At 54.7% G+C, this 27285-nt stretch overlaps 1 protein-coding gene across 1 annotated transcript; it reads right to left on the reverse strand.

The window, feature by feature from the left end:
* Nucleotides 1-351: 351 nt before the first annotated feature.
* SART3 (spliceosome associated factor 3, U4/U6 recycling protein) lies at nucleotides 352-26980 on the reverse strand. Its single transcript, XM_061562095.1, is given in 21 exon segments — nucleotides 352-2884; nucleotides 3370-3551; nucleotides 3920-4072; nucleotides 4675-4788; nucleotides 4791-4957; nucleotides 5402-5686; nucleotides 6791-6941; nucleotides 7833-7909; nucleotides 8523-8635; nucleotides 9426-9535; nucleotides 10107-10165; nucleotides 10641-10718; nucleotides 10923-11030; nucleotides 11377-11515; nucleotides 12434-12589; nucleotides 13639-13763; nucleotides 14713-14818; nucleotides 15909-16093; nucleotides 16874-16978; nucleotides 17360-17486; nucleotides 26395-26980. Coding segments are annotated over 21 exon segments (3339 nt in total). The 5' UTR covers nucleotides 26599-26980; the 3' UTR covers nucleotides 352-2289.
* Between the last annotated feature and the right edge of the window lie 305 nt (nucleotides 26981-27285).

The raw sequence follows: 27285 nt of genomic DNA on the forward strand, positions 1-27285 counted from the left end.
TCTCACTTGCGAGTCAGTCGCTGACCGCGCACAGCCACCTGCAAAGTAATACAATGATGCCCGTGGGTTTAATAAGGGACACTGGCAGAGCGCGCTGGGTTGATGCACTTGTATTCAAGAACACTGGGTAACGAGAGCTGCAGGGACGGCAACTGTTCAGCGACAACACAGACTGCCCCGTGACCGTGACCCGTGACCGTGACCCGTGACCGCTTGCCTGTCGTCACGAGGTTAGTGGCTACAAATGGGCCACCCCCCTTGCCACTCGCCAGGGTTTGCAACGGAGTTACAACCAACAGGATGGAACGTTGCCCCTCTTTTTTTTCCTTCCAAATGTGAATGAAACCATAATACAAATGGTACGTTTTATTCACTCTTTTTGTTCAATATAAGACCAGTTTTATGGAGTTTTACTGGATACAGAGAGGTGTAAATATCAGGCATGTAACGGACACACCTGGCGCACCACGAGGTCAGGGGTTTGCCACAATTTGAGACTGCGATTATCTTCAACAATTTAGTATTTTTACTGTATCGTTTATACAGTACACCGTGGGTTATTGTTTTCTTCCCCCTGTCGTTTGTAAGTTGGAGCCGAAATGCAACGGTAACCTATCGAGGAGGTAATATAAATGCCATGTTTGACAATGCACTGCCGGACGAGGGCATCACGACGCACTGCGTGGCGAGTACAGAATAGTGGATTCGCTGCACTGCTCTCTGCTGACCACAACACAGACTGCGTCCGTCGTGTGTGCGTGATGGTCTCCCATCTGAGCGGTATCGAGGCTTCGAAGCCTTGTTTAGCTTCTCTCTGACTGGGTCGGCACACGTTTTGGAAACTTGGTCAAAAAAGCAGGATTTAATTTCGGCCGGAGCTATCTGAGCCTGAGCCCCAGAGAAGTATTTCACGAAAATGCAAGCTCTTCAAATTAACATCATCTGCATGTAATTTCCATGCATTGTAAATAGTTGATGGCTATGCAAACGACCCAATGATGCATACAGGTGCAACTTCTTTTGCACCGCACGTAGCCACCCGTGCTAATCGGAGGTGCGAAATGATGCTCGTACCGTGAGCGCGAGGATCGATTTAACAGGTGCATCGTCGTTACGTGCCTGGATATGCAGACGTAATGTCCCTAACAAACCACATCAGAAACCACAAGCTCCCCACGCAATGGCTGTGGGCACACTAGCTATTGAACGGCATATCAAATATTAAATAAAAACGTCACAAACCAGTATTCAAAATGACTATTGCTCAACACTAAATGACTCGTACATGAAGACTCGACAATTACATCCGCAGATATTTAGAAACCTTACATGTCTCGAAGGATTCACATCGATTATGGTTTTCTCCGTTTCTCGAGAAACCAAATGAGAAATGGGGGTGTGGTTGGGTAGGGGGGGGGGGTTTGAAGCACTATCAGCGAGTGCTACAAGGGGCGCCCCAACTTGCGGAAGGCGAAACCACACAGGAAACTATGTGTGAAAGAAAAAAAAAATCAAACTCTTCCCCCCCCCCCCCCTTCCCCACAATGGATAAAACTTAAAAATAAAGATGAACGTGAACATCACAAAGAACACCTCCCAACGGCAACGGCTCGGGGTTGGAATCACAATTGAAACAACGGAACAAAAAATTCACCCCGGCTCAAGGTACACACAACGCATACAAAAAGGGGCGGGGGAGGTCTCTGTTGCTGTAGAAAAGCGAATGGCGCGCAGAGGGGGGGGGGGGGGGGGGGGTAAGCGTGTGGGGCGGTGGAAGGTGAGTTTGCAAGGTGAGGGAGTGTTGTCAAGCACCCAAGAATTTTTTTTTTTCTTTTCTCAAGAATATAAAATCTCAACTGCACTTACCCGCGAGAAAACGTATCTGCTCGCTCCTAATTTCGCAAAAGCGGTCGGTGACCCTTCGCGTTGGAGAACGGCGCACGCAAGCGGGATATCGCAGAGTTCCCGCGATCTGAGATCTGTTCCAAGCGATTTCTGGTGCGGCTCAGTCGAGGAGGGCAGCAGCACCCTCACGCGCTCAGAATATGGTAACGTTGATCGCACGGCAGTACAACTGATAAGTTGATTCTCGGAGTTGGAATAAAATGTGTTCTCGGGTGGGTGGCTCCTCTCCATTGGCAGCAGTGGCGAGCCAGCGGAGACTTCACAACCCCATGATGGTGGTGGCCAGATGTTCCGTAGGCCGACCACTTGCAAGTACAGCTCGTATTGCCAACGGCACGTTGACGATAACACCACTTGGCCCGATTATAAGCAAATACAAATAGGTCATCGGGTCACCGGGGCCAACGCCGCGCTAACGCCACCTTCACCTTGAAATCCCTCCCACCTTTCTGCCACATCGCTTCCGTGTGACAAGGGGCGACGGAGGAGTGCGTGGCAACTCCCAGGTAAACGCGAGCCGTGGACTCTTCCGCCGCCCCTCGTGTGTACGCACGCAACACGAACTCTCGAGGACGGTCGAAAGGGAATGATTTGAACGATAAACATTATCCGCCGACGAAACGGATTCGCCGTTTTTGGATCGGGCAGGGCGACTGAAACAAAAATCTGCGAACGGCTGCCACGCCGGTGGTGGGGGGGGGGGGGGGGGGGGGGAAGCGCCGGCGGCAAACGCCGAGGGGTGGCTCCTCCTCCTCTCACTTCCTCAGCAGCATCCGTGCAAAGTCGGCGTTGCTCATCATGGGCCCGGCGGCGGCGGGCGTGGCGTCGCCGCCGGCCGCCGCGTCGCCGGCCCCGTCCAGCGCGTCCCGCTGCCGGCGCCCCCGCCGCCGCCGTGCCGTTCTGGGACTTGCTGCCGCCCGCGTTCCGCCGTTGCAGAGCGCGGGGAACGAGCGCCAGCTGCGTGCGGCCCTTGCCCCTCCTGCGGGGAGAGAGACGCGTGCGCTCGTTAGCGGAGCGCCGGGGATGCCCGGGAGCTCGGGGCGGCGCGCAGCGCGGCCGTGCCGGGGGCCGGGCGGGCTCGGGGCCGGAGCAGGGGAAGAAGAAAGTGAGGAGTGCTCCCCGGGAAGACTCCCAGTGGATGTGCGGGAAGAGTAACAATGCCCAGGGAAAACCTCGCTTGCTCTCAGGAGGGTCGTGCGTGAGGGCATGTTTGTGGTCAATTCCATTCGTGAGAGTTTCGCTGCGCGTGGTTAATATATACGCCCGCAGGATTAACCGGGGTGGCTAGTGGGCTCGAACCGCCGACCTCTGCAACGAGCGGCAAGAGCGGCAAACGCGCCCCGCCGCTCAGCCGCGTCGATCGTTGGCTAAAGTCATCATCGGGCCGGTCATTCGCCCGGGGGGGGCGGGGGGGGTGGAGGGATTGGGCAGTGGTGGGGTGTGTGGGGTGGGGTGGTGACGTACGCTCCGTACACGCTGCGCGGTGGCATCGCTGGCTGCTGCTGCTGCTGCTGGTCGGCGCGGCGCCGCGCCGGTGGGTTGCTGATGGCCACGCTGACGACGCTGTCCCTCACCGTGGTGCCGTTGAGGTTGAGCACGGCCTGCGCCGCTTGGCTCACGGTCTCGTACTCGATGTACGCCAGGCCCTGCGCAACGGACGCGGACGATGCAAAGCCCGGCAACCTCCAGCAGCCAAATACTGTAAATGCATGTTTCTTGAGGACCCAGAGATAAATGCACACGACCACGGAGAGAACATGCAAACTCCAAACACAGGTGTCACAGGGTCGGGATCGAACCCACGACCTCCTGCATATCTGGCGAGGTCGTTAACATCTTGCCACGAGCACTAAGGTCACCGCAGTGCCCGACCAAGCGGTAAGGGGCGAGCACCCGCGCCCAGCGGTTCCAACGCCGCTTCACTCGAATCGCGATCGAACCGGACCGCTGCCTCTCTCAGGAAGAGGAGTGGGGGAGGGGACCCGCGCCACCAACGCCACCCCCCGGGCGTCACCTTGAACTTCCCGGCGCGCGTCGTGACCATCCTCGTCTCGCGGATGCTGCCGTGCTTCCCGAACATCTCCTCGAGCTCGCCCTTGGTGCAGGAGAACGGGAGGCCCGACACGAACAGCTTGTGCTTCTCCAGGTCTGTGCTGTACTTGAACGCCTGCAGGCGATAATTTTGTGAGGACCTTGACGAGGCACGGACGTACGGCCGCCGCCTCCCGGTGATTTCTTCGCGGTCGGGCCGCGTGACTCTACCCAAGGGTTTTCGGGGTCGCGCCGCGTTTTGGTCGGCACGACGTCCGACCCTCCCCCCCGGCGTGCCCCCCCCCTGGGAGTTCGGTTTTTCCGAAGGAGCGCCCGGCACGTGGAGGGAAACGTCAAGACGTCGCGCCGTACAAAACACGGTACAACTCGAAAACGCCTTTGGAGAGCTATCCATCGAGACATGTTTTGCGAATTAATACGAGAAAGACACCATAACAACCTTCTTAGCAATGGAATACTCCAACAAGAGGAACAAAGAAGCGAAGGAAGACAAAGAATGAGATGGACTAAAGAACGACACTGAACAATATGAGTGCAAAGTGCAACTGAAGCATCAAAGTATGAAATATAAGAACAGGGTTTAAACTTTCCGGCAATAAAACTGCAAGTGCTAAGATGTTCATGTAAAAAACAAACCAAGGTAGCGATTCCGACCAACGACTCGCTCGCTTACGAGCCGCAACACGCAACATCGACCACCGCGTTCGACTCCCTCGCCTTGTTGGGCTGCTGCTCCTGCTGCTTGGTCTTGTCCACGCAGGGGCTGATGAACATGGGCCGTCCGTCGATCGACGTGCGGTCCATGGCGAGCGCCCCGCGCGCCCCCTCCTCCAGTGTCGAACTGCACAGTAGCAGTAGCCGCGGAAGTGGTGGGAGTGCGAGTAGACTGGGCGCACTTCCGCGATGGTTCCGCACGGCGCCAGTGCCTCACGCAAGCGAGCGTTGGGGTCCGCCAGGGAGTAAGCCATGTTGCTCACGAACACCGTGCACGACTCCGCGCCTGCGCAGCGGTGGGAAATTCCACATTAGTATGGCGGGCGGGGAAGCGGCGTGTCCTGCTGAAGGACTGCTGTGGGCTGGCAATGGGTGCAGGAATACTGCGGAGATGATTGATTAGATATTATTATAAGGGACCACTCACGACCAAGCGGGCGATTGTCCACAAGCGGACGCCGCCACCGCTGTCACAGATAACAGGAGGGAGGCGAGGGGCCACTTGAGTCGGCTGTCGACGTTCCAAGTGAGAGCGCCACCCCACCGTTGTCACCCCCCCCCGTGATCCGTGGATCAAACAAATCCCTCGAGACGCCGGTGCACGGCAGGCCAAGAGCAGCTCACGGCGAACGCCGCGGCAAGGGGGTCGCACGTTTTGGCGTGAGGGCCCGTCGCCGACGACGCGTGACGAATGAACGAGGGGGGGGGGGGGGGGGCAAGGCCATCGTACCCGGGGTGAACTTGGTGGTGGTGGGAGCTTGCTCGGCCGCCTTGCCCTTCTTCTCCGCCTTGCCCTTGGGGAAGCCGGGAGCGGCGCGCGACGGGCCGGGCCTCGCCGAGGACCCCGGGCCGGACGCCCTGCCGGCGGCCGACGGGGGGGCGCACCCGAAGAGGCCCAGGCTGGCGTGCACCATGGCGCCCGCGTCGCGGCCCTTCGACTCTTCGTCCTCGTCGTCGTCCTCCTCCCACGGGACGCCGCCGCCCGCCTCCTCGCGGATGCGCTTGCTCGCCTGGGCTGCGAGTCGGCGAGATTAAAGCGGCCGTTCGGTCGACGCTCGTCCGTCGCCTCTTCCTCCCGCGCACGTTTTTAATCCGGGGCCTGCGGCGCCGATCGGCGGGCCTCTCGCGGGACGAAGAGGCCGCTCGGCGCTCCCGCGGAGGTCGCGCGAGCGGCCCCCGTTGCAAGCCGTTAGCGCCGACGCGGTTATCCCGCCAGGATGCCCTTCCAGCGACCTTTTCAAGAACTTTCCCAACCGCTCCGCCACTGGAGAGCAATGTTCGTCGCGGGCAAAATGATTACGAGCTGGAATTTTGCCAAATTCGTTCGAAACCAAATGTAACGTGATGAGTTTTTTTTACAGCAATCGTCGCCGCCTACTGGCAGAATACAGTAACCCCCCCACCCACCCTCTTAACGATGATGACCGGTTCCACGAAACCGGTCGTCAAGTGATTTGGTCATTAAGCGAGTTTAGGAAATGCACGTTGTGCTTTATGCGTTCCGATAGCATCGAATGTCACCCCTTTATCACCCAAAAAAGTACTAATATAAAAAATATGGATATTCATGCATAAAGATACTTCCAACATTATAAACACGTTAAAATAGACATGGTTAATCGATGCATTAATTAATATTTACTGTAGCGACAACAGGGGAATGGTCGGTAAACCAACACATTGGGCTCTATTGGAGGCAGTACACTACTAAACACGACACTACTACACACTACACCACTATACAGTACACATTGGTCTCTATGGAGGACCTTCGTGAAGCGATTAGTCGTTACCAGGGGTGGTCGTTCAGAGGAGTTCGACTGTACAACCCCAGGTCATTATTGCAAATGAGACTAACCATGGTCCCTTGAGTTCTCAGCCGCTTAAAATCAAAATCAACTTGAGGAGGAAGAAGACGAGGAAGAGGAGGAAGAAGAAGAAGAGGAAGAGGAGGAAGAGGAGTGATGAAGAGGAGGAGGAAGAGGAAGAAGAAGAAGAGGAGGAGGAGGAGTGATGAAGAGGAGGAGGAGGAAGAAGAAGAGGAGTGATGAAGAGGAGGAGTGATGAAGAGGAGGAGGAGAAAGAGGAGTGATGAAAAGGAGGAGGAAGAGGCACTCACCGGCTTCGTGGCCCCACTCGGGCTCAGCCTTGCGCTTGCCCGAGAAGACGTGCTGCTCCTTCTTCTGGGACTTCTTGCCTCCCTTGCTCTCCAGCTTGGCTTTCGTGCGCTCCTCCTCCTGCCTCTGCCTCTGCGCCTCCTTCTCCGCAGCCTGCGCGGAGAACAAAGACAAAAATCCCCCATTTAGCCTTAACAGACAGGAGGGGCAAGTGCTGTTAGCGAGCACCTATGAAGGCCGGCACAGCACACGAGGGGGTGGGTGGCCAACACCACGCCCGGCCGCCTTTGTCACCCTAGTGACGATGTTTCCACATCGCACCAGGTACTCATTTGAGGCTGAGTCGATCTAGGGGAGGCTCGAAGCCGGTTCAGATAATCGTCACTGGTGTTGGCCGTGAGCGGGAATCGAACCTGGGTCGCCAGGTTCATACCGCAGCGCGCTAACCGCTACACTACCGCTCCCCTACGCGGAGAACATGCACAGTCAAACACTCACCTGCGCACGCAGCCACGCGTAAAGCCACGTGCGCGCACACACACACACGGGCATACATGTACACGAGACAAAGACCCCATCCCGTATAGGCTGTAACAGACTGGTTGGGCAAGTGTTGTTCGCGAGTAGCACCTGTGAAGGCCGGAACGGCACACGAGGGGGTGGCTGACTCGACCGAGGGGAGAGGCCCAGGACCGATTCAGATCATCATCACCGGTGTTGGCCGTGAGCAGGAATCGAACTCGGGTCACCGGTTCATAGCGCAGCATGCAAACTGCTACACTATTACTCCCCATAACCATACACAGGCGCACACACACAAACACTGCGGACACCATCATCTCCTGAAGGTCCATGACTCTGAGTGTGATCATCTCCAGAATCTCGGGGCGGGTGAATCGTACAATAGTCACTGGCAAGTCGTCGGGAACGCGCACAGCACAACCGCGAAAACCCACGCAGACGTACGACCCGGACGCTTTTCTCCGAATGCAGAATCTACAGCGGCGCCACGGGGATTGGGGGCGGATCTCGCAAAGCCCTCACCTTGGCCCTCTGCTCGCTCACGCGCTTCAGCTTGGTCTCGATCTTCTGGCAGGCGGCGTCCCAGTCCTCCAGCGTGCCTGCGCACACGCCGACGCGTGCCACGAAGGCAACCGCAGCGTTACCAAGACCGTAACGGCACCGCCGGGCATCGTGGGGGCTCCATTCTGGCTTCCAGCCGCCTGTGACTAGAACCGGGCTCTCGGGGATGCAGCGAGCCGATGGTCTCATCGAGGTACCCAAAGACGCACATCCGACCGGCACGGTTGGCTACGTACGGTGCAGAAGAAGTTCAACACACGTACGTATGTACACACGTGAAAAAGCCATCACGTTAAATTTGGTTTTGCACTTTTTAATTTCAGCTCCTGAGAATTAACACATCAATTGAACGATGACGTAACAAAACGTTACTCTCAGCGGCAGGGCGCTGCTGATCCCCGTTCAGAGTCACAGAGGTCACTTGAGAAGAGATCTCGGAAGGAGTTCTTTGATATCCACTTTTGTGGGCCATTGTCCAACACGAAGGGTCACACTGCCGTGCCAAACAAGGCCAAACATTGGAATGCGGGAGTGGTCCTGGAAAAGAGTCTTGTGGCCCAGTCGGGGGCTTACCTGGGATCATTAAGAGGATAACATTACGGTATTTAAATTTTTCAGGCGGTGTGTGTGTGGCGAGTGAGCGCAACGCACCCTCCTCCCTCTCGAAGGTGAGCAGCGCCTCACAGATGTGCTCCGGGTAGTCGCTGGTGCACTGCACGGCACGGTGCAGCGCCCTGCGTGCGTGCTGCACGTCGCCAAATGCCCTGCGCAGAGCCGCCCCCGGGGTCGCGAGCACAAAAAAAAATACCGTTAAATAAACTACTCGCGCTCTACGCCTCCTATTTTACAACTTCTGACCAGCACAGTTGGCTATGCACGGTGTGAAAGACGTTCAAAAGACAAAGATCCCCCGTATAGCCTGAACAGACTGTCGGGGCAAGTGCTGCAAGCGAGCACCTATGAAGGCCGACATGGCACACGAGGGGGTGGGTGTGGCAAGCACCACACACGGCCGCCTTTATCTCCCCAGTGGCGATGATTACACACCGCACCAGGTACTCATTTGAGGCTGAGTCAACCTAGGAGAGGCCCAGTGTTGGCCATGAGCGGGAATCGAACTCGGGTTTCCGGGTTCGTAGCGCGGTGCGCTAGCCGCCGCACCACCGCTCTCCACACACACGCATACACACAAGTACAAAGATCCCCCGTATAGCCTTAACAGACTGTAGGGGCAAGTGCTGTTAGCGAGCATCTATGAAGGCCGGAATGGTACACGAGGGGGTGGGTGGCCAGCACCTCGCCCGACCGCCTTTGTCTCCCTTGTGGCAATGTTTACACACCACACCAGGTACTCATTTGAGGCTGAGTCGACCCAGGGGAGGCCCGGGACCGGTTCAGATAATCGTCACTGGTGGTTGCCGTGAGCGGGAATCGAACCCGGGTCACCTGGTTCGTAGTGCAGCGCGCAAACCGCTACACCACCGCTCCCCACCACACACAAAAAAAAAAGTCTCGCGCTGTACCCGTGGTGCGGTGCTCGTGGGGCGGCCTCACCTCTCCAGGTGGTAATACTCGAGCCACATGTTGCCGTACTTGGCGTTCCCCTGCGACATCACCTGGTCCCAGAGCTCGCGCGCCTTCTGCACGTTGTGGCAGTGGTTCGCCTGCTCGCCGCGGACACGCACAGACGGCGTCGCGCCGCCACGCCGCGCGCTTTTACCTCCGGGGTCGCCGCCGCCGCCGCCGCCACCACGGGGAGGGCTGAACGTCTCGGCCGTTGCCGGCAGAGCGGGAGAAGAGCACGTGAGCGCGTGTGTGCGTGCGTGTGTGCGTGCGTGTGTGTGCGTGTGTGCGTGTGTGCGTGTGTGCGTACGTGTGTCATCGTCGTCGTCCCGAGTGGTGTAGCGCAACTGGGAACCTACCGTACTAGGGACCTACACCACTAGGGACCTACCCTACTGGGGACCTACCCTACTGGGGATGTACTCTACTGGTGATTTACCCAACTGGGGGTCTACTCCACTTGGTTTCCTACCTACCCAATTGCAATTGGGCCACATCGATCTGAGGTTTACTCAATAAACAAACACTTGAAAGACAAACAAACCAAAACCAAACAGTTGTGAATATGCAAACGGATTTTGGCACCGACAGCTTCCGTCACTCGATTCAAGACATCTCCGTGCGGCACGTTAGAGGGAGCGTTATACGAGCAGAGCAAAAACAAACTCTCACCTCTATCCTGGCCCAGTGCTGCAGGATGGCGCTCGAGGAATCCCCTCCCTCCGCACAGCCTGGAACACGCAGCACAAGGGGGGGGGGGGGGGCGCGTTGGCCAAAGTGTCCCCAACACCGCCGCCACCGATTCGACGTCCCACTCACACACACACCATCGGTACCAACCATCGTCGTCGTCGTCGTCGACGTTAGACATGCCCCTTGACGTCGCTCTCAAGAGTAGAGCACTGTGTGCCGGCCGTCACCGTGCACTTTTGTCAAATTCAATAATCACCCGCGAAATGTACTCAATTGGGTAACATACATAGCAGCTCCCATGGCCTCCCCACTGCCGGACGAACGCCTGTTTGCAGGCTCGGCGCCGAGTCACCTTGAGCGCACGGGGGACGGCTGCCGCTGGGGGCGTCCTTTCAAATGTGCTGAGATGCGATGTCACGTGCTCTGAGATGTGCCGGAGTAGAGGAGGAGGAAGCCTTATCGTAAGCAAATCAATATCATCATCATGATCTTTAACGGTGAGAGGTTACTCACGCTGCGCCACCTCCTGCCGGATGCTCTCCACTGCGCGATGGAAGGTCATCCGCAGCTCCTCCAGCTCCTGGCTCGAACCTGCACACAGCGACCACGAGCACAGACAAACCAGCTCGGCTGTGGGTTCTGTGCGAGCGATGGTGATAACCGATTGACGTGTCGGGTCAAAATAATCGACACTTGCAACCATTCAGCACGGCGGTGAACGCCTGTAACCCGTATCCCGGAGTACACGCCGACAGCCACAAGCGGCCTACCACCTTACAGGCGTATCGCCCCCACCTTGCGTGAAGTCGACGCGCCGTCGCAGGTAGTCAATGTAGGTCTGCCAGAGCTCCGTGTAGTCGGTGGCCTGCATGAAGCCCGACTCGAGCGCCTTGTCGAACACCTCTGCCAAGAGAAGCCGTCGTTAACTGAGCCGCACGGGCAGAGGCTCGCGAGGAACATTCGTCACTAACACCGCACTACGATAGACAAATATGCAGCATGCGGATATTTTGGGGACTGGTCCTGAAGGGAGACGTCGCTAGTGGGGAGGAGACGTCGCTAGGAGAGAAAAGATACCACTAGGAGATGCTGCATCACTAGGGGAGAGGAGATGTCGGCAGGGGAGGAGACGTCGCTAGGGGGGAGGAGACGTCGCTAGGGGGGAGGAGAAACCACTAGGAAGAGATGCCGCATCACTAGGGGAGAGGAAATGTCGGCAGGGGAGGAGACGTCGCGCGGGGAGACGGACCGCGCACTGTGTCGTGCTCCGCGTGATGCCGCTCCAGAGCCAGCAGGTAGGACTTCCACAGGCTCGTGGCCCAGGGGCAGTTCCTGGTGGCGCGGCGGTGAGCAGGCAGCACCACCTCCTTCATCTTGAGCTGCATGTCCTGCGCGCGACGCAGCCGGTGACACACGGCAACCGCTCGGGCTCGCACGGAGGGTGACCGGGGGGGGGGATGGGATGGGGGCCCCCCCCCACCATTGTGTCCTCAACAATCAGGCTGTGCTCTGATCTCTCTCTCTTCATTTGATTAACGATGCTGTGATTTGTTTTTTTTTGTAAAGAACTATTAAACATTTTTTTATTTTACCAGGTCAGGCCCACTGAGCTATGTAGCTCTTTTTCAGAAGCGACCTGGCCACAAATGATAGCTCAACGAAGTGGCTTATCGCGCAGACATTTAGTTCGACTCCGTGAGCCCTGAAACAGATGCCGCTTTACAAATGGGGCCCCAAAAGAGAATGCGTCAAGTTTCTTGCTTCATTTTGTTTAACCGGGTGAGCCTTCAAGAGGCCAAGGGTGAGTCACATGAGCCACGGTGAGCTGGGCCATAACAATGCCAGAATCGAAATGGCAATCAATCGAAACAATCGTTTGGATCCCCGGTAATAAGCCTCGAGCACCGAGCAAACCCTACTCATCAGGCATTTAACCCTCAATTATCCACAGCCTAATATTCCAATGATCAGCAACCAGGCTGCAGTCCGGGGCTGCGCAACTTCAACAGCCCCGTCGGCTGCATGCTGCGCACTCCCTGGGCCTACTCGGAGGGCTTCACATCTTGAATCGTCCGCACGCGGCCCAACATGTCAACTGCGCTGCGCGCCTCGACACCGTGGACTGACGAGTCGCGCAGCCAGCAGCGATACCAAACCCCCCCTTCTCTCCCCGCGTCCCCACCCGATCTCGCGCCACCGCTAGGCAATCTCACATCCGGTGCGGGTTGCCGCACCGGATGTGAGATGGGAGGGGAGGGCGGCAGGAGAAGCGTCGGTGCACGACTTCTCCTGTGGCGCACACTCACGAGGTACTTGGTGTACTGCGCCCAGAGGTCGGGCACCAGGCAGTTGTCGGCGAGCGCTCGCTCAAACACGAGCTGCACGCGCGCCGGGTCGCCCTCCTTCAGCTCGCACTCGATGTAGGCCTGGTACTCCGCCATCTTCGGGGGCTCTGCCACCAGCTGGGAGGCAAAGACAAGCGGATCGGTTGCTTCTGCTTGGTAACGAGGTCACCGACTGTACGTACTGTATTAAGCGCGTGTCGATATTTGTCCAGTGGCGAGTGGCATCATCACATTCCTGATAAGTGTATTGTCTCCATAAGGAAAACTCATTTATATTTATACTGCATATGTAAGTATGTGGAGCTTATTTTGCACCGTACAAGCCAACTGTGCCAAGCGGATGCGCGGGGTAAGGAGAACACATTAAACACAAAAAAAAGTTCCACAGAAATTATTACCAGAGACTCAACACATTTGTCACAAGGAGAGGAATGCAACAGGCGATGTTTCCCGGCAATGACACTTCTTCATAGCACATTTGCAATGCGATGGAGAAGGGTTTTGGCTTTTAAGGCCGCACGGTGCTATTGAAGAATGTGTAGAGTTGTTTTGTTATTCGGCCTTCAGCAACCACTGCCAACGCAGCAGCAGCGGCATCATCACCAAATCGCTTACTTATTACTAGGGTTGTCAAAATCATTGTTTTCGCACGGTTACCGGTTTTGACGCACGTGTACAAAGTGTGGGTACGCCCACCTCTCCCAACAACGTCCGCTCGGTGCGGAAGAGGAGAGACTTAGGCCTGCCGGTGTGCGGTTTACACGTTTTGGCGCGTGCCAATCGATGCATTCGTTACTAAAATTCCACTGCTCCCGATTTTCAAAGTGGTAAATAGATTATGAAAACCAGTAATTGATTTACCGGTCATCGTTTATCAAACCATGCTTTTATTATCGAGCCAACACAATCACGACCTGGGCCCCAGGTAGCCCAGCAAAGGACCTAGGCAAGCCAAGGAACGACCTCGGCCTACGACGAACTTTGGATGACCCCGACTGTTTGCACGTGCAACGAAACGAATTTCCACTAAAATGCGCTTGAACAAAGTCACTGGGTGTTGGAGATCCATGGCGAAGCGACGAAACACACCAGCAATGCGTTTACTGGAGTCGTCGTGCCGCGCGTGTTTGGGCGGCACGTGGTGGGGGGGGGGGGGGGGCGGTTACCAGGGCGTTCTCGAAGGACTTGTACTTCTCCAGCTGCTTCAGTGCCTTGCCATACGCCTGCCTCACAGAGGCCTCCACGGGGCTCTCCAGCCACTCCTCGTACTCCGTGAAGCACGCCTCCATGTCTGGACAGACGCGTGCAAACAACCCCCACTCGCAGTGTGAACTCACGTGACTCGTGTACGACAACGACAACACGCGTATTGCACGACATGCTTCTCTGTGACTCAAAGACAAAGATTCACCCGTATAGCCTTGACAGACTGTTGGGGCAAGTGCTTTTAGAGAGTAGAACCAATGAAGGCTGGCACAGGAGGGGGTGGGTGGCCAGCACCATGCCCTGCCGCCTTTGTCTCCCTAGTGGCGATGTTTACACACCCGACAGAAGTACTCCTTTGAGGCTGAGTCGACCTAGGGGACTGGTTCAGATAATCGTCACTGGTGTTGGCCGTGAGCGGGAATCGAACTCGGGTCGCCAGGTTTGTACTGCAGCGCGCTAACCGCTACACTACACTCATACACACACTCATAGCATACATCTACCGTCTGATGCATGTACAGAAAGTGAGTAGCATGAACCAATGGTTCTCGACCATACAACACCCACTCAGCACGAATCGGCGTCTCACAAAATACGCACTCATAGCAAGCCTCCAGCGGTGGATCAGGGTCACGGTTACTTGGTGATGCTGCTGCTGACGCTGCGTTGGTGGTAGTGCAAAAAAGCACAAACAACGAAGCTACTCAACACATACGTCAATAAGCACTGCGTGACCTTTAAAAAAATTGGTTAACAACAGGCGACGTTATGGGTAACGGCCCTTCTTCACAGCACATAGCCAGCCAATTAGAGTGACTTGTGATCTTTAAGGTCACGCAATTAAGGTTGAAAATGTTTTTTGTTTAAACATTAATGATTATTTTTCGATGCATACGTAGATCATCTTAGGGGGAGTTATTGTGACCCACAGTTAAGAGGCACTCGACCAGAGAGACGGACGGTGACAGCGGAGGACAGACGGGTGGGACGGAGAGGTTGTGAACAAGGGCTCCGTTGTTACCGCTCGGACTCACCCATGAGAGGCAGAGACAGCTGGCGTCGGAACAGGGTGTTCAGGCGCTCCGTCTGCGCCTTCAGCTGCTCCTGCTGCACGGCGCTCAGCACAACGCCCAGCACCGGCTGCGCTAGCGCAACACGACGGCACGGGCAGCGACGCGCAGAGGCACACACAAGAGCGGTGGTGGTCGTCGCTGGTGTTGGCCGTGAGCGAGAATCGACGCGAAAGAAGTTCAACATACATACGTACACGGTGACACACCTAGGCAAAAGACAAAGATACCCCCCCCCCCGGTATAACCTGTAACACACCGTTTTGCCAAGTGCGCTGTTTGCGAGCACCTACGAAATGCCGGCACCGCACACGAGGGGGTGGGGTGGCCAACACCATGCCCGGCTGCCTTTATTTCGCCAGTGGCGAGGTTTTCACATCGCACAAGGTGCTCATTTGAGGCTGAGTCTACCTAAAGGAGGCCCAGGACCAGTTCCAATAGTCGTCCCTGAACTCGGGTTGCCGAGTTCGTAGCGCAGTGCGTGAACCACTGAGAAACAGCGGACACACCAAATGTGACGCACATGACGTACTCAGTGACACCCAAACACACACGAGATGACACACAGCAACAGACCAACGGTGATGCACAGCGACAATAACAACCACCACCATTCACCACTAAGCGGCGGTCAATGGGGCCATCCCTGGGCCGGTGGGCACGCTCGCTAACGGTGGAGGAGACACATAGGAAGACTCCCCTCGATCCACCCCATTCCTTCTACTCCCAGCTACGCTGGACTGGACTGCGCTGGCCTTAGCGGCATTGTAATAAAAGTAGTACGGTATTGATTATTATAGAGTAGCAGTCATTTATGTGCGTGGCCGCTGCTAGCGCCACCCCACCACCCACCCCAACCACCTCCCACCACCCCCCCTGCCCACCACCATCCCCACCACCCCCCACCACCACCTACCACCACCACCACTACCCACCCCCCCCCCCCCACCCACCACCACCAACCCCCACCCACCACCACCAACCCCCACCCACCACCACCAACCCCCCACCCACCACCAACCCCCAACCCCCACAACCCCCCCCCACTACCACCCCCCAATTACTCACCCCCCCCCACAACCCCCCTCCACTACCACCCCCCCACCCCCCCACAACCCCACCCCCGCCCACCACCGGACGGGCGTCTACGGAGCGCGCACCTGCATCATGCCGAGCACGGCGTTCTCGAACTCGCGGTAGGCGTCCCACACGGCGCTGCCCTTGGTGACGTGGAGGCCGACGGCGGTGAGTGCTCGCTCGAACACGGCGCGCACTCGCTCCACCCCGCCCGCCTGGCCCATGCCGCCGATCGAGTACTGCGCGTACTCCAGCCAGATCTCCGGACCTGCGGCCACACGAAGACGAAGAGCCACCCGCCAGTTAGCCTTTTAACGGCAGATGCGCTTTCTGCGGACGTCTGGAATGCTTCTCCCTTCCGATACGAGGAAGCCGCTGGAGCCGTGCACTTTCAAATGACGGATATTGAAAACTCATTTCTTTAGAACTGCTTCTTGCGTCGAGTTTGTTGTCCTTCCCCACCACATCCAATTAGCACGGACGGCTACGTACTGTGCAATAGAAGTTCAACATACGTATGGCACGGCGCACGAGGGGGTGGGTGGCCAGCACCACGTGGCCACACACACGCGCCCACATGCACACGAGCGTAATATACATAGGGATGGATGTGTTTATATATCATCCAAAGCCTCCCGCAAATCACCTGACTTCTGTGTGGCCACCCCCAACTCTCAAACCCTCCCCTCTCCCTGCCGCCCCCCCTGTGAAAATAAGACGCCGCTCCGATTGTTAGCTCGCGTCTGCCCCCTCTTTCCTTCTCGCTTCTCCCTCCCCTCCACTCCCATCATCACCCGCTCCTCCCTGACATCTTGGCCCGGTCATTCCTTCTCCCCCTCCTCCCCTTTCCCGGCCCGGCGTTCGAACCGAGTCAACGGAGTCTCGCTTCGCCAACAACCTGTCGTGCCGAGGCCATCGCCAAGAGGAACACCGTTTAGAGAGTCAACAGCCTCTCGGAGGACGTCTGACCTAAAGCGCGACCCGGTCGCAGGCAACGCACGGAGCCACTGCTCACACGGGGAGAGTGTGGAGAGGGAGGGACACTCACACAGGTAGTCCTTCACGGCCCTCTCGAACAGGCTTGACACCCGGTCTCGCTCCGCCTCGTCTGTGCCCATGCGGATCTCGTCCTTGAGCCAGTCCAGCCACAGCTCTGCCGGGAGCAGCCACGCGGGGGTACGCGCGGAGGGGGGGGGGGGCGCGGAGGACATGCGGGGAACACGCGGGGAACACGCGGGGAACAAGGGCGGGACACAGGAGACACACGGGGGACACAGAGACGAGGAGGAACACGCAAGAACATGAGGACACACACGAGGATGCACAGAAATAGACATGAGCGTACGGAAACCGACGTGGCCATGCGACACCAGTTACCTTTCCTTCGATTTCTATCTCCGTCACCTCCGTACTTTATTTTGTGTGTATTTACACGTTCTGCTTTCCGTCATTTCGGTGACCCCCCGGGATTGCTCTCGACCCCTCGCCTGGCTTAAACGGGACGAAAGAATGGACCTTGGGAGCGCGCACTCACCCTCGGTGAGCGGGAAGAGCTCGCTCATCTTCTGCCGTGCCTTGGCCAGCCTCTCGAGCTCCCCGAGCTGCTGCAGCAGCTTGATGAGGTCCGTGTGGCAGTTGTAGTCGTGGGCGTTGATGGAGAGCTGCGCCACACAATGCAAACAACAACAACAAACAACAACGCAAACAAAAACAATAAACAACGAGGATTCGCACAGCATGTAAAATACGACAGCATCTCAAGGCGCTGTACAATTTTTGTTTTATTACGAATGTATACGTACAGCCCTTTTGTCAATCCACTGCTGGATGAGCACCTACCATGGGGGGGGTGGGTTGTTTGACCACACTGGTCAGTGGCAGGTTGGTGAAGGTGGGTGGGGGAACAACTAAGTAGCAGCATAGTACAGTACAACATTGTATTTTTCTGCAGCAATCCCTCACTGACAACGTGAAAACCTGCAGCAGCAGACAACTCCTGTGACCACCTCACCCGGTGCCCCCACTGACGTCCTCTTCTTCCCCCCCCCCAACCAATGTGAGCAGCTACTACTGACGCTATAGTAGATACTACTGACCCTATAGTAGATACTACTGACTCTATAGTAGATACTACTGACTCTATAGTAGATACTGCTGACTCTATAGTAGATACCACTGACTCTATAGTAGATACTGCTGACTCTATAGTAGATAATACCGACTCTATAGTAGATACTACCGACTCTATAGTAGATACTACTGACTCTATAGTAGATACTACCGACTCTACAGTAGATACTACCGACTCTATAGTATGTAGGGTGTGTAGGCGTATTTAGCATGTGTAGGTGTAATAATTCTATAGTAGATACTACTATTGTATGTAGCGTGTGTCGGTGTATATGACTCTATAGTAAGTATAAATGTGTCGAAACCCTCCACCACCCGACACGGCCAATTATAAATGGATTTGTCACGTAAACAAAAGGCCAAATAGTTACTACTTCAGCCCACCGGTGTGTTGAAGAGTGAATCCACAACATTTACAATCTGAGGACGACGTTTTGCTGGTAATTACATCCAGCATCATCAGGCGATTTGCCAGAATAGTGAAGCCATCCACCTGCTTCTGGTCTTAAATAGCGCAGCAGGACGATGTCATCACTGAACCCAATCCACCTGTAGGTGTACATGCCTACAAAATAAATTACTTTTTTGGGGGGGTGGAGGGGGGGATCGACAATTGTTGTAAACCTGTTGGATCAACTTTTTACCCCCACATCTTGGGTGGGGGTCCCATTTTCTAAAACTTTTTGACGCAGGCCTTCTGAAAAGCCTCTGATAATTTAGTTGACGGACAAACGGAACGCCGGGGCCTTTATAATGGATGGTGGTCGCACCATCGTAGCGAAAAACCGGTTAGAACCGGCAGAGCGTCCGGGAGAATTTGGCCAACAGGTCCTGTGGACTATATTCTGGATTGAAAAAAATAAAAATAGTCCAAACATTTCCCCCCGCCCCCCACTCAAAAGAGCACGAGGGGCACTCATCTCTCTTCCTATTTTATAACCCAGAAACCACCGTGGGCGTTCATTCCGGATTTCTATGGCGGAGGCGAATTGGTCCGTAGGACCCAAAAAAAAGGCGCTTTGCTTGTGTTTTACGAATGCCCGGAAAGATTGAAGTGTCCGATTCCATCGCAGACCGCAATTTTTGAACTCGCACATTTCTGATTGAAAACCCGTGCTCCTTACCGGAGGCGCACACACACACACACATATATCCGGTAGAAACTGGCTGGCGATTGATAAAACGCATTGGGGTAGCCCTGCAACTGGCCGCTTGCACAACTGCTGGTGGAAGAACCTCCGCTAGAAAGAGCTCGAGAGAGCCCCCCTTTCCTCGAGGGGGCTCAGACGTCTGGGAATAGATGGGAGCACTCACAATTTACCCCCCCCCGCCCGCCCCCCCGGATAAACACGACCGGCCTCTTGGACTTAATCCATCTATAGCGCCGGGTGGACAGAGACGGTAGGGGGGTGGGGATTTAAGACACTTGCCACCATTGTTTCAAACCACCTTGTCAATGATAACGGAAAAAGCAATTCCTGGTGTGACAGGGCACCCCACCCCCCCGCTCGGCAAAGGGCCATCAATTCCGCTCGAGCCGGTGCCGTTACTCAGGGCGAGCCTCTGGGGTACGGCGCTCCGAATGAAACCATCAAGTGTCATCAACGCTCGCGATGATCTGTGCCGCGGACGAATTAATCGTTTTAAGGAGATCGCACCCGCGGGCGGGAAGCCAAGGCCTTGGGCCTTTCACAAACAGCCACCGCGGGCCGTCCCAGGACGCGCGCGACACCATGCACAAGAGGTTTTTGTTGCGTTAGATCGCGTAAATAATATAAATTTGTCGTTAAACCCGCCGCCACAAGACACGGACAATTAGCAAGATTTCATGTAAACAAAACGTGCCAATTCGTTACTAGTACAGCACCACAGGTGTGGAGAGTAAACCCACAACAGCTACAATTCATGCACATTGGCGATGCAACTGTTGCAAACGGCAAGGAGGAGGTGCCAGGCGAAACAGGGATAAACAGATACAAGCGTCGCACCAAACACCTACCGACGATTGACAACGATGACAATAATTCACAACCCTTGAATGAGGGTTCTTCCATATGCCACGTCGGGATTAATTGACCATAAACTTGACGACGCTGGGCCTGGGAGGCTTGAGGGCCGGTTCGCACATCACTCGCCACTGATGTCTTAGCCGCGATCACTCGAGTGGAACTCGGGTCGCCAAGTTTATAGCGCAATCCGCGAACCGCTGTGGTGGGTTCAGTGGAGGTTGGTCAAAGGTGGGGAAGCAGAGACCTCGGAGCGTTTTACACACACGCGTGCATCTATGTATGTTGAACTTCTTTCGCACCGTACACAGCGGGGCCCCACAACAGCTTATGTGTACGACACCCGTAGTATGTGCAGTGGCGGTCGTCCGTCAAGATCACGTACCCAGGCTGAATCCTCCTTAGCTTCTGAGCTTCTAATGAGATCGATCCCATTCCAGGCAATCTGGTCAAAGGCCATGGAGGTTTGTACGAAATAATAATTATAATGTTTAGCCCTTTCATCCAATTCACTGCCGTATTGAGGCCATCCACATGCATTTGTGTTCACTTACAAAGCGGTGAACCATCTTGCCCCTGCCTACATCATTGACATGCTGCACCCACGTGTCCCCTCAAGGTCCCTAAGATCTGGGGATGCAGATCTTCTCTGCATTCCCAGCTGGAGACTTCTTCGGCCCATGTGTGACCAAAATGTTTCTCGTGTAGCCCCCAGGCTACGGAACGCCCTTCACACAAGATATCAGTGATCTCCGAGTCTATAGACATTTTTTAAAAGCGTCTTAAAACCTATTTATTACGCTTATTACATTTTTTGGTCATTTAGTAAATGGATTATAATATTGTATCCTTAGTTTAACACGTAGGCTTTCGCGACCAATATCATCCATAACAGGTTTTTTGTAGGTTAGATCGCGTAAATATATAAATGTGTCGTTAAACCTGCCACCATTCAAGATTGTAAATGTTGTGGCTTTGCTCTCCAACACACTGCCGTGCTGTACTAGTAACGAATTGGCCACGTTCTGTCTACGTGACAAACCCTACTAATTGGCTGTGTCGGGTGGTGGCGGGTTTAACGACACATTAATATATTTACGCGACCTAACCCCAAAAAAACCCTTTATTATGGATATTTTTATGCCGATTGTCTGCTGCTGCTGTGTCCCATACAGCGCTTTCAGATCCTTGATGAAAAGCGAAAAATAAATGGTATTATTATTGTTGTTGACTTCAGCGTGTGCGTTGGCATGGGAACGGAGAACAGAAGGCGAAATATCGCTCTCGAGAATTGGGAGGTAACCGGATCGACTTCACAGGTTGACGATGAAAACGGCCGAACACGGATCGGCGTTGCCGATGTGCCGACCAACTTTGCTGCAGCTGGGCGCGGTGGCGCGCCGCTGCAATCCAACACGCTCCGAGGCGAGGGTCAGCGGATCGTGCGCGGATTTTGTGAAACTCGCTGTGGATGCGAGGTGGCCAGGAGACTCGCCGGGCACGGAGGCAGAGGTCGGATACGCGGCAACATCGGATGTGCGAACATCGACAGAAAGTGCACGACCGTGTGTGCACAAATAGGTTACTGGACGAAAATAAATACAGCACAAACTGCGTTACATACGTGCTTTTCTGTGCTTGAGAAGGGAGCAAATGTATGCATGTATGTATGCGAGATTAAGAACACACTGTCGTGCGTGAACATCTAGAAAAAATTACAGCTGCACCGCACACAGGCACCGCGCACTGGGTGTGGGCGGCTAATCTCGCTTTACTCGCCATTAAACTGGCCACCGACAAGCAAGTATTCATTAAAACCGGTGCTCGCCGAAAGATCTTTAATTATTTTTCTTGCAAGCAAGCTTTATCTTGACACTCGGATATAATCCGCACGTGGGTAATTGAGAGTTGACTTTCACCGTCCTCAGCAGAGCCTCCGCTGCTTTGCTCTTCCCCTTGTTACCGCCTCTTTCTATTAACGAATCAAAACCATTCCCTGCCAATACAGAGTTGCTAAATGTTAAGACATTTAAACTGTGTCACGATGAGCCACAAACTTGGTGGCTGCGATGCGCGGTGCATCAAACTGCTTCGACGTTTCAACAATGAAAATAAATGTCTCCCAATCCGAATTGGTCGTCTGGCATAACATCCAATATGCCAAAAAGCAAGGTGTGCCACGGCACGTGCTCGTGGTTAACTTGGCAAAAGCACGGCGATGCCATCCCATGCCAGAGCAAGCAGCACCAGCACCGAAGCTCCGTACTAAGTTTGCCACGATACAATTTTTTGCAGGATACCGTGCGATGTAAAATGTCACGCTTTGACCATTGTCGTGACACCGGTTGCTCTTAATTTGAGAAGTGTTCATATTCTTGGTTCTTTCGGTAAAGTCACGTAGAAGGGAGTAAAATAAAATTCTCACGACGGCTGCTTGTGTTGTGGCCCGAAACGTTGAGAATTTTATTTTATTCCCTTCTACGTGACTTTACCGAAAGAACCGAGAATATGAATCCCTGCAGTCACGAAAGCTTTAAATCGAAAATAGAGAAGTGTTTTTCTCATTTTCACATGTTGTTTTTTGTCCTTTGATGTACATCAAGCACGAATGCTGATTCCTTATCGGGTGCAACTCAAAATCCATGTTTGTTGTTTGCAAGGCCGCACTTCCTGGTTTTTATTGGTTTGCTGTTAAACTTTAGGATGGCTGCGTACGGCGCAAAAGAAGTTCACCAAAAGCACACACGGTCGTCCAAGGTTTACTCAGTGCTCGAAAGAGTTGAAATATGCATGACGGTCGATGCACTCGAGAGGCATGGCAGAGGCATAGATGCAGAGAAGAAGAGGTGGGGATCCAGCACATCATGTAAATAACTATGAACAGAGGAAAATGAGATTCTCAACGGGTGACTTTTACATCCAAGGTAACCATTTGGGAGGAGGGTGTGATCCAATAAAACTGACACTTCACTTTTTCCGGCACATGCTGTCAAAAACTGATGTTGTCACATTATCGACATAACCCGTCGATTACTCTGGGTAAAAAAAAAGTTTGACAAATCACTAATTTTATTGATAGTAGCCATTTCATTGCACATTACGTCTTTGCTTTGCACGCGTCATGTGACATCTTGCGCACCCTTGCAAACCGTTCCATCTCAATGAAGGGATCACCGTCCGGGCGAAATATTGTAATAATAATTTCCTGGACAAATCCCCGTTATTTCCACGAAGGAAGAACATCTAGACCATATCCAGCTCGTGGTGTACGCCAGCGGCTCAATCTACCGGCTTCTCTTCAGCGTGATTTTCAATGTGTTCCCCATTGTTTTTTCACGGTCTACCCACGAAAGAAAATTCCATTACACGTGAGGACACGGCGGCGCATCTTGCCTGCGTTTATTCCGAACGCGTGATAACCGGCGGAGACGGAGTGCGCCCGACTGATGGTTTGTGTAAGAAACACTTTCAATTTCTCCTCATTCCGAGAGACGGGCGTCTAAAGGAGACATTGCCTGCTTACGTGGTTTGTTATTGATCTGCTCAAATATGGATAACTATTTGCTTTTAATCTAAAAAAGGAGTACGAAACGTGTAATGATTTAAGACAATCTAAATGTGAGCGTATTCAGTTTCTATTCGATTTTTAAAAAGTTTAACATTCCTAATTGCTTAACACGTAGGCTTTCGCGACCAATATTATTCATAATCAACGTTTTTGGGTTTAGATCGCGTTATTTATAAATGTGTCGTAACCCTCCACCACCCGACACGGCCAATCAGTAAAAAAGTGTCACGTTGACAAAAGACAAATAGTTCACTGCTTTAGCCCACCGGTGTGTTGGTAATTGCATCCAGCATCATCGGACAACACACCGGTAGGCTAAAGCAGTGAACTATTTGTCTTTTGTCAACGTGATACTTTTTTACTGATTGGCCGTGTCGGGTGGTGGAGGGTTACGACACATTTATAAATAACGCGATCTAAACCCAAAAACGTTGATTATGAATTACTAATTGCACTGAAACTTGAACGAGTTGTAGGAACGACTCAGCACAGAGCAGGTGCCCCTACCTGCTGCCACACTGATGGGCCATGAAGATTAACCAACAGCGGGACTGTGGTCACCAATCTGAAACCGGGGACCACACAGGAACGCCACTGCCAGCTTTGACCTTTCTCCGGCAGCGTTACAGATATTTCTCAACTCAACTATTATCAATAACAATTTAGTTTATAATTTAAAAACACCTGTAAATGCACTTGATCTCGTTAAATCTTGAAAGCTAAGCACGTTTGAGCCTGGATAGTGCTTGGATGGGTGACCGCCATGCACGCGGCAGGCTGTACTATACAACTGCGGGACTGTGCGATAGACAGCAGAGTGGGAGCAGTGAGGCAAACCTATAATTGTTGTTCTGTAGTATGCTCCCCCGCCTTCACCAACCAGCACTGACCAGCGTGGTGAAGTATGACCAAACAACGTCGATGATTTACCCAAGCATGGGTAGATAACAGGAGTGGAAGTGTGCTGACATGTGAATCGAACTTAGGTTAACCAGGTTCACTGCCTCTGAGAAAATAACGATGCAAGATAATTGTGCAGGGTGCTAATGCATTGTTACAAACACATTCCTGCGGAGGGAGCTGGTAGAAACGTTGGGTTGCTCGGTCAATGGCCAGGGTCAAAGGCTGTGTGGTGTATATTCCGCAAATATGGCCGACTGTGAGTGCGGGCACAAGCCGGCGTGAGTAGGTTAAACGTTGAGTTTTATAAGGGCACCACGGGGTGACCAGCCCCTCCCCACCCTCCCCTCTTCACCCAGCCCCACCCCTGACATTTTTGGATGCACGACGGACGGACACAATAATCCCCTGTGGGCTGGTGGTATAAAGATGGCGATACATATTTCTACAGATCACGGTCACACGTGCAGTGTGCTGATGCATGATAATGTAATGATGAATGGCAATTGTGCAGGGAGCTGATAGAACGGATTCTGCAGGGTGCTGATTCATGGGAATTATGCAGGGTGTGAATGAATGAAATTCTGCATGGTGTTGATGCGTGGAAATTCTGTAAGGATGCCGATGCACGGGAATTCTGCATGGAGCTGATGCGCGGTAGAGGTGAACGATGTTGGAGCCTGATCGTGGTGCAGGGTGCCGCCGGTGCATAGGAATGTAATAATCATGCATGGGAATTCCCCCTTGGGAATTTTGCATGGGAATGCTGCTGCTGCTGGGTGTTATGAGTCCGTTTAATGAAGTGTCACCGCCCCCCCTGTCCCCTTACCATCTCCCCCTAAATACTGGGCGCCCCGGTGCGCCCTGCACAATAGGAACGGTGCAGCATTAGCGGGTGGCAGCAGCAGCAGCAGCTGAGCGGACAAAGCAGTGGCCGAGACAATGCGGGGGGTACCCCAGAAGCGGTGGGGGGGCTCGCGAGGGACGCTCTGCAAGGGCCGCCACGCGTCCGTCGCGACCCCCCCCCCACTCTCACCTACAATTCAGCCCCCCCCTCTAGCACATTAAGCGGATTTTTTTCACTCTCTCTCTCTCTCTTCCCTTAACTTGAGCACCGCTATGAATGACAAACTAAAGTGGGATTCGTACACTTAAGCGGGAAGGCGTCCAATCATTCCCATGCGACAAGAGCCATCGTCCCAGGACGAACAATCAAAACATTTCGAAAACCCAGGAAGCCACGGAGGGGGGGGAGCGGTGGTGCAGCGGTTAGCACACATCACCACCCATCGATAACTTGCAACATCGCCATGCACACACCAGTATATAAAGAAAAAAAAATTCACCATTAATCACAATCTCCCTGGGGGAACGGTGGCACAGTCGAGGGTTAGGGCATTGCCCTGTGACCCCGGTTGACCCGAGTTCCATTCCCGATCACGGCTAACATCAGTGGCGAGTTACATCCGATCCGTTCACCGACCCGCACTGACCAGCCCGTGAAGTGTGGTGTGGTCAAACAACCACCACGGCCTTCACCTCGCAGTCGACTTGACAAAGGGGTGTACGTTACAATACAAAGTGTTTACACAAACATATACAAGGCACAGTTACGGTGACCCTGATTCACAGTATAATCAAGCCGACCTGACCCCGACGCCACTCTTAACGCGACCCTAACGCAGTTTATTATGCCCGAGCTACAGAGTGGCAACAACTCGGGGTCTCGACTACCCCTGGTCGTGGCCCGACTTGCAGCACATCGCTTGACTGGGGGGGGGGGACGACACACAACCCCCATGAGTTGACCAAAAGCCTCGCCCTCCACTCCACCAGCAAGTTACCCCGCATCTGAACTTAGCACCACCGACCCGAACCACGGCACAGTTGACCCAACCTGACCCAGGTTTCGATCACCCCCCCACCGCCCCCATCCTTCCACGACCCGGCCCTCGTGGTCCCCACCTGCTCCTCGAGCCGCTGCACCTCCGCCTCCTTCTCACTTTCGTCCGTCTCGGACTCCGAGTCGGAGTCGGTGCCGGGCCCCGGTGCGGGCCCCGCGGAGCCGGCCTCGGAGCCACTCTCCGCCTCCATCTCCTCCATCTCCTGTTCGTCCTCCTTCTGCTTCTGTTCCTTCCCGGGCAGCTCGTCTCGTTCCTGCTCCGCCATGGAGATCACGACCTCGGCGGTCCACCCCTCTGCCTCCCTTCTCCCCTTATATTTTCCCGAGAGCGGGTCTTTACTTGGCTGGGGGGGTATATCCTGGCTCCGGGCTCAAGGCCCGTGGCTCAGAGCTCTGAAACCCAGCCGCTTCCTGCCTTTAGGGTCCGACTGCTTGCGGGGTTTCAATGCTGATTTGGCGGATGGGGGGGGGGGGGGGTTCGTGAGTCCGACGACGCTGCCTCGAATCCCAAGGCTTCGTGGAAGGCTGGGGGGGTTCAAGTCGGTGGCTCTTGGCCGCCAAGTCCTCGCGAGGCCCCGAGCAGCACTACTCCACCCCCCCTCCTCCTCCTCCTCTCGCAGTCGTCCCCCCCGGACTCGGAGCGACAGATGCAGTCGAGCGCGCGGCGCAGCCGAGAGGCGGCGCCAGCGTGCGCGGGGCGCGCGTCACAGGCTGAAGCCGCGCCTCGGCCATCTTGTGTTGTCTCCGCTTTCATTTATTGGGCGACGGGGAGGGGCAGTGGGGGGGGTGGCGGGGCGAGGGGGGGGTAAGAGGGCGGGGCGGTCCCACCGCTCCCCTTCTGGTGACGTCACCGCAGCAGCTCTCGCAATGCAAATCAAACGGGAGCCCCCACACCACCACCACCTCCTCCTCACGCAATATGGCGCCCGAGCCGGCCTCGCGCCGGATCACGT

The sequence above is a fragment of the Lethenteron reissneri genome, chromosome 28, assembly GCF_015708825.2.
Source record: "Lethenteron reissneri isolate LAM-NWPU_2019-01 chromosome 28, ASM1570882v1, whole genome shotgun sequence".
NCBI lineage: Eukaryota > Metazoa > Chordata > Hyperoartia > Petromyzontiformes > Petromyzontidae > Lethenteron > Lethenteron reissneri.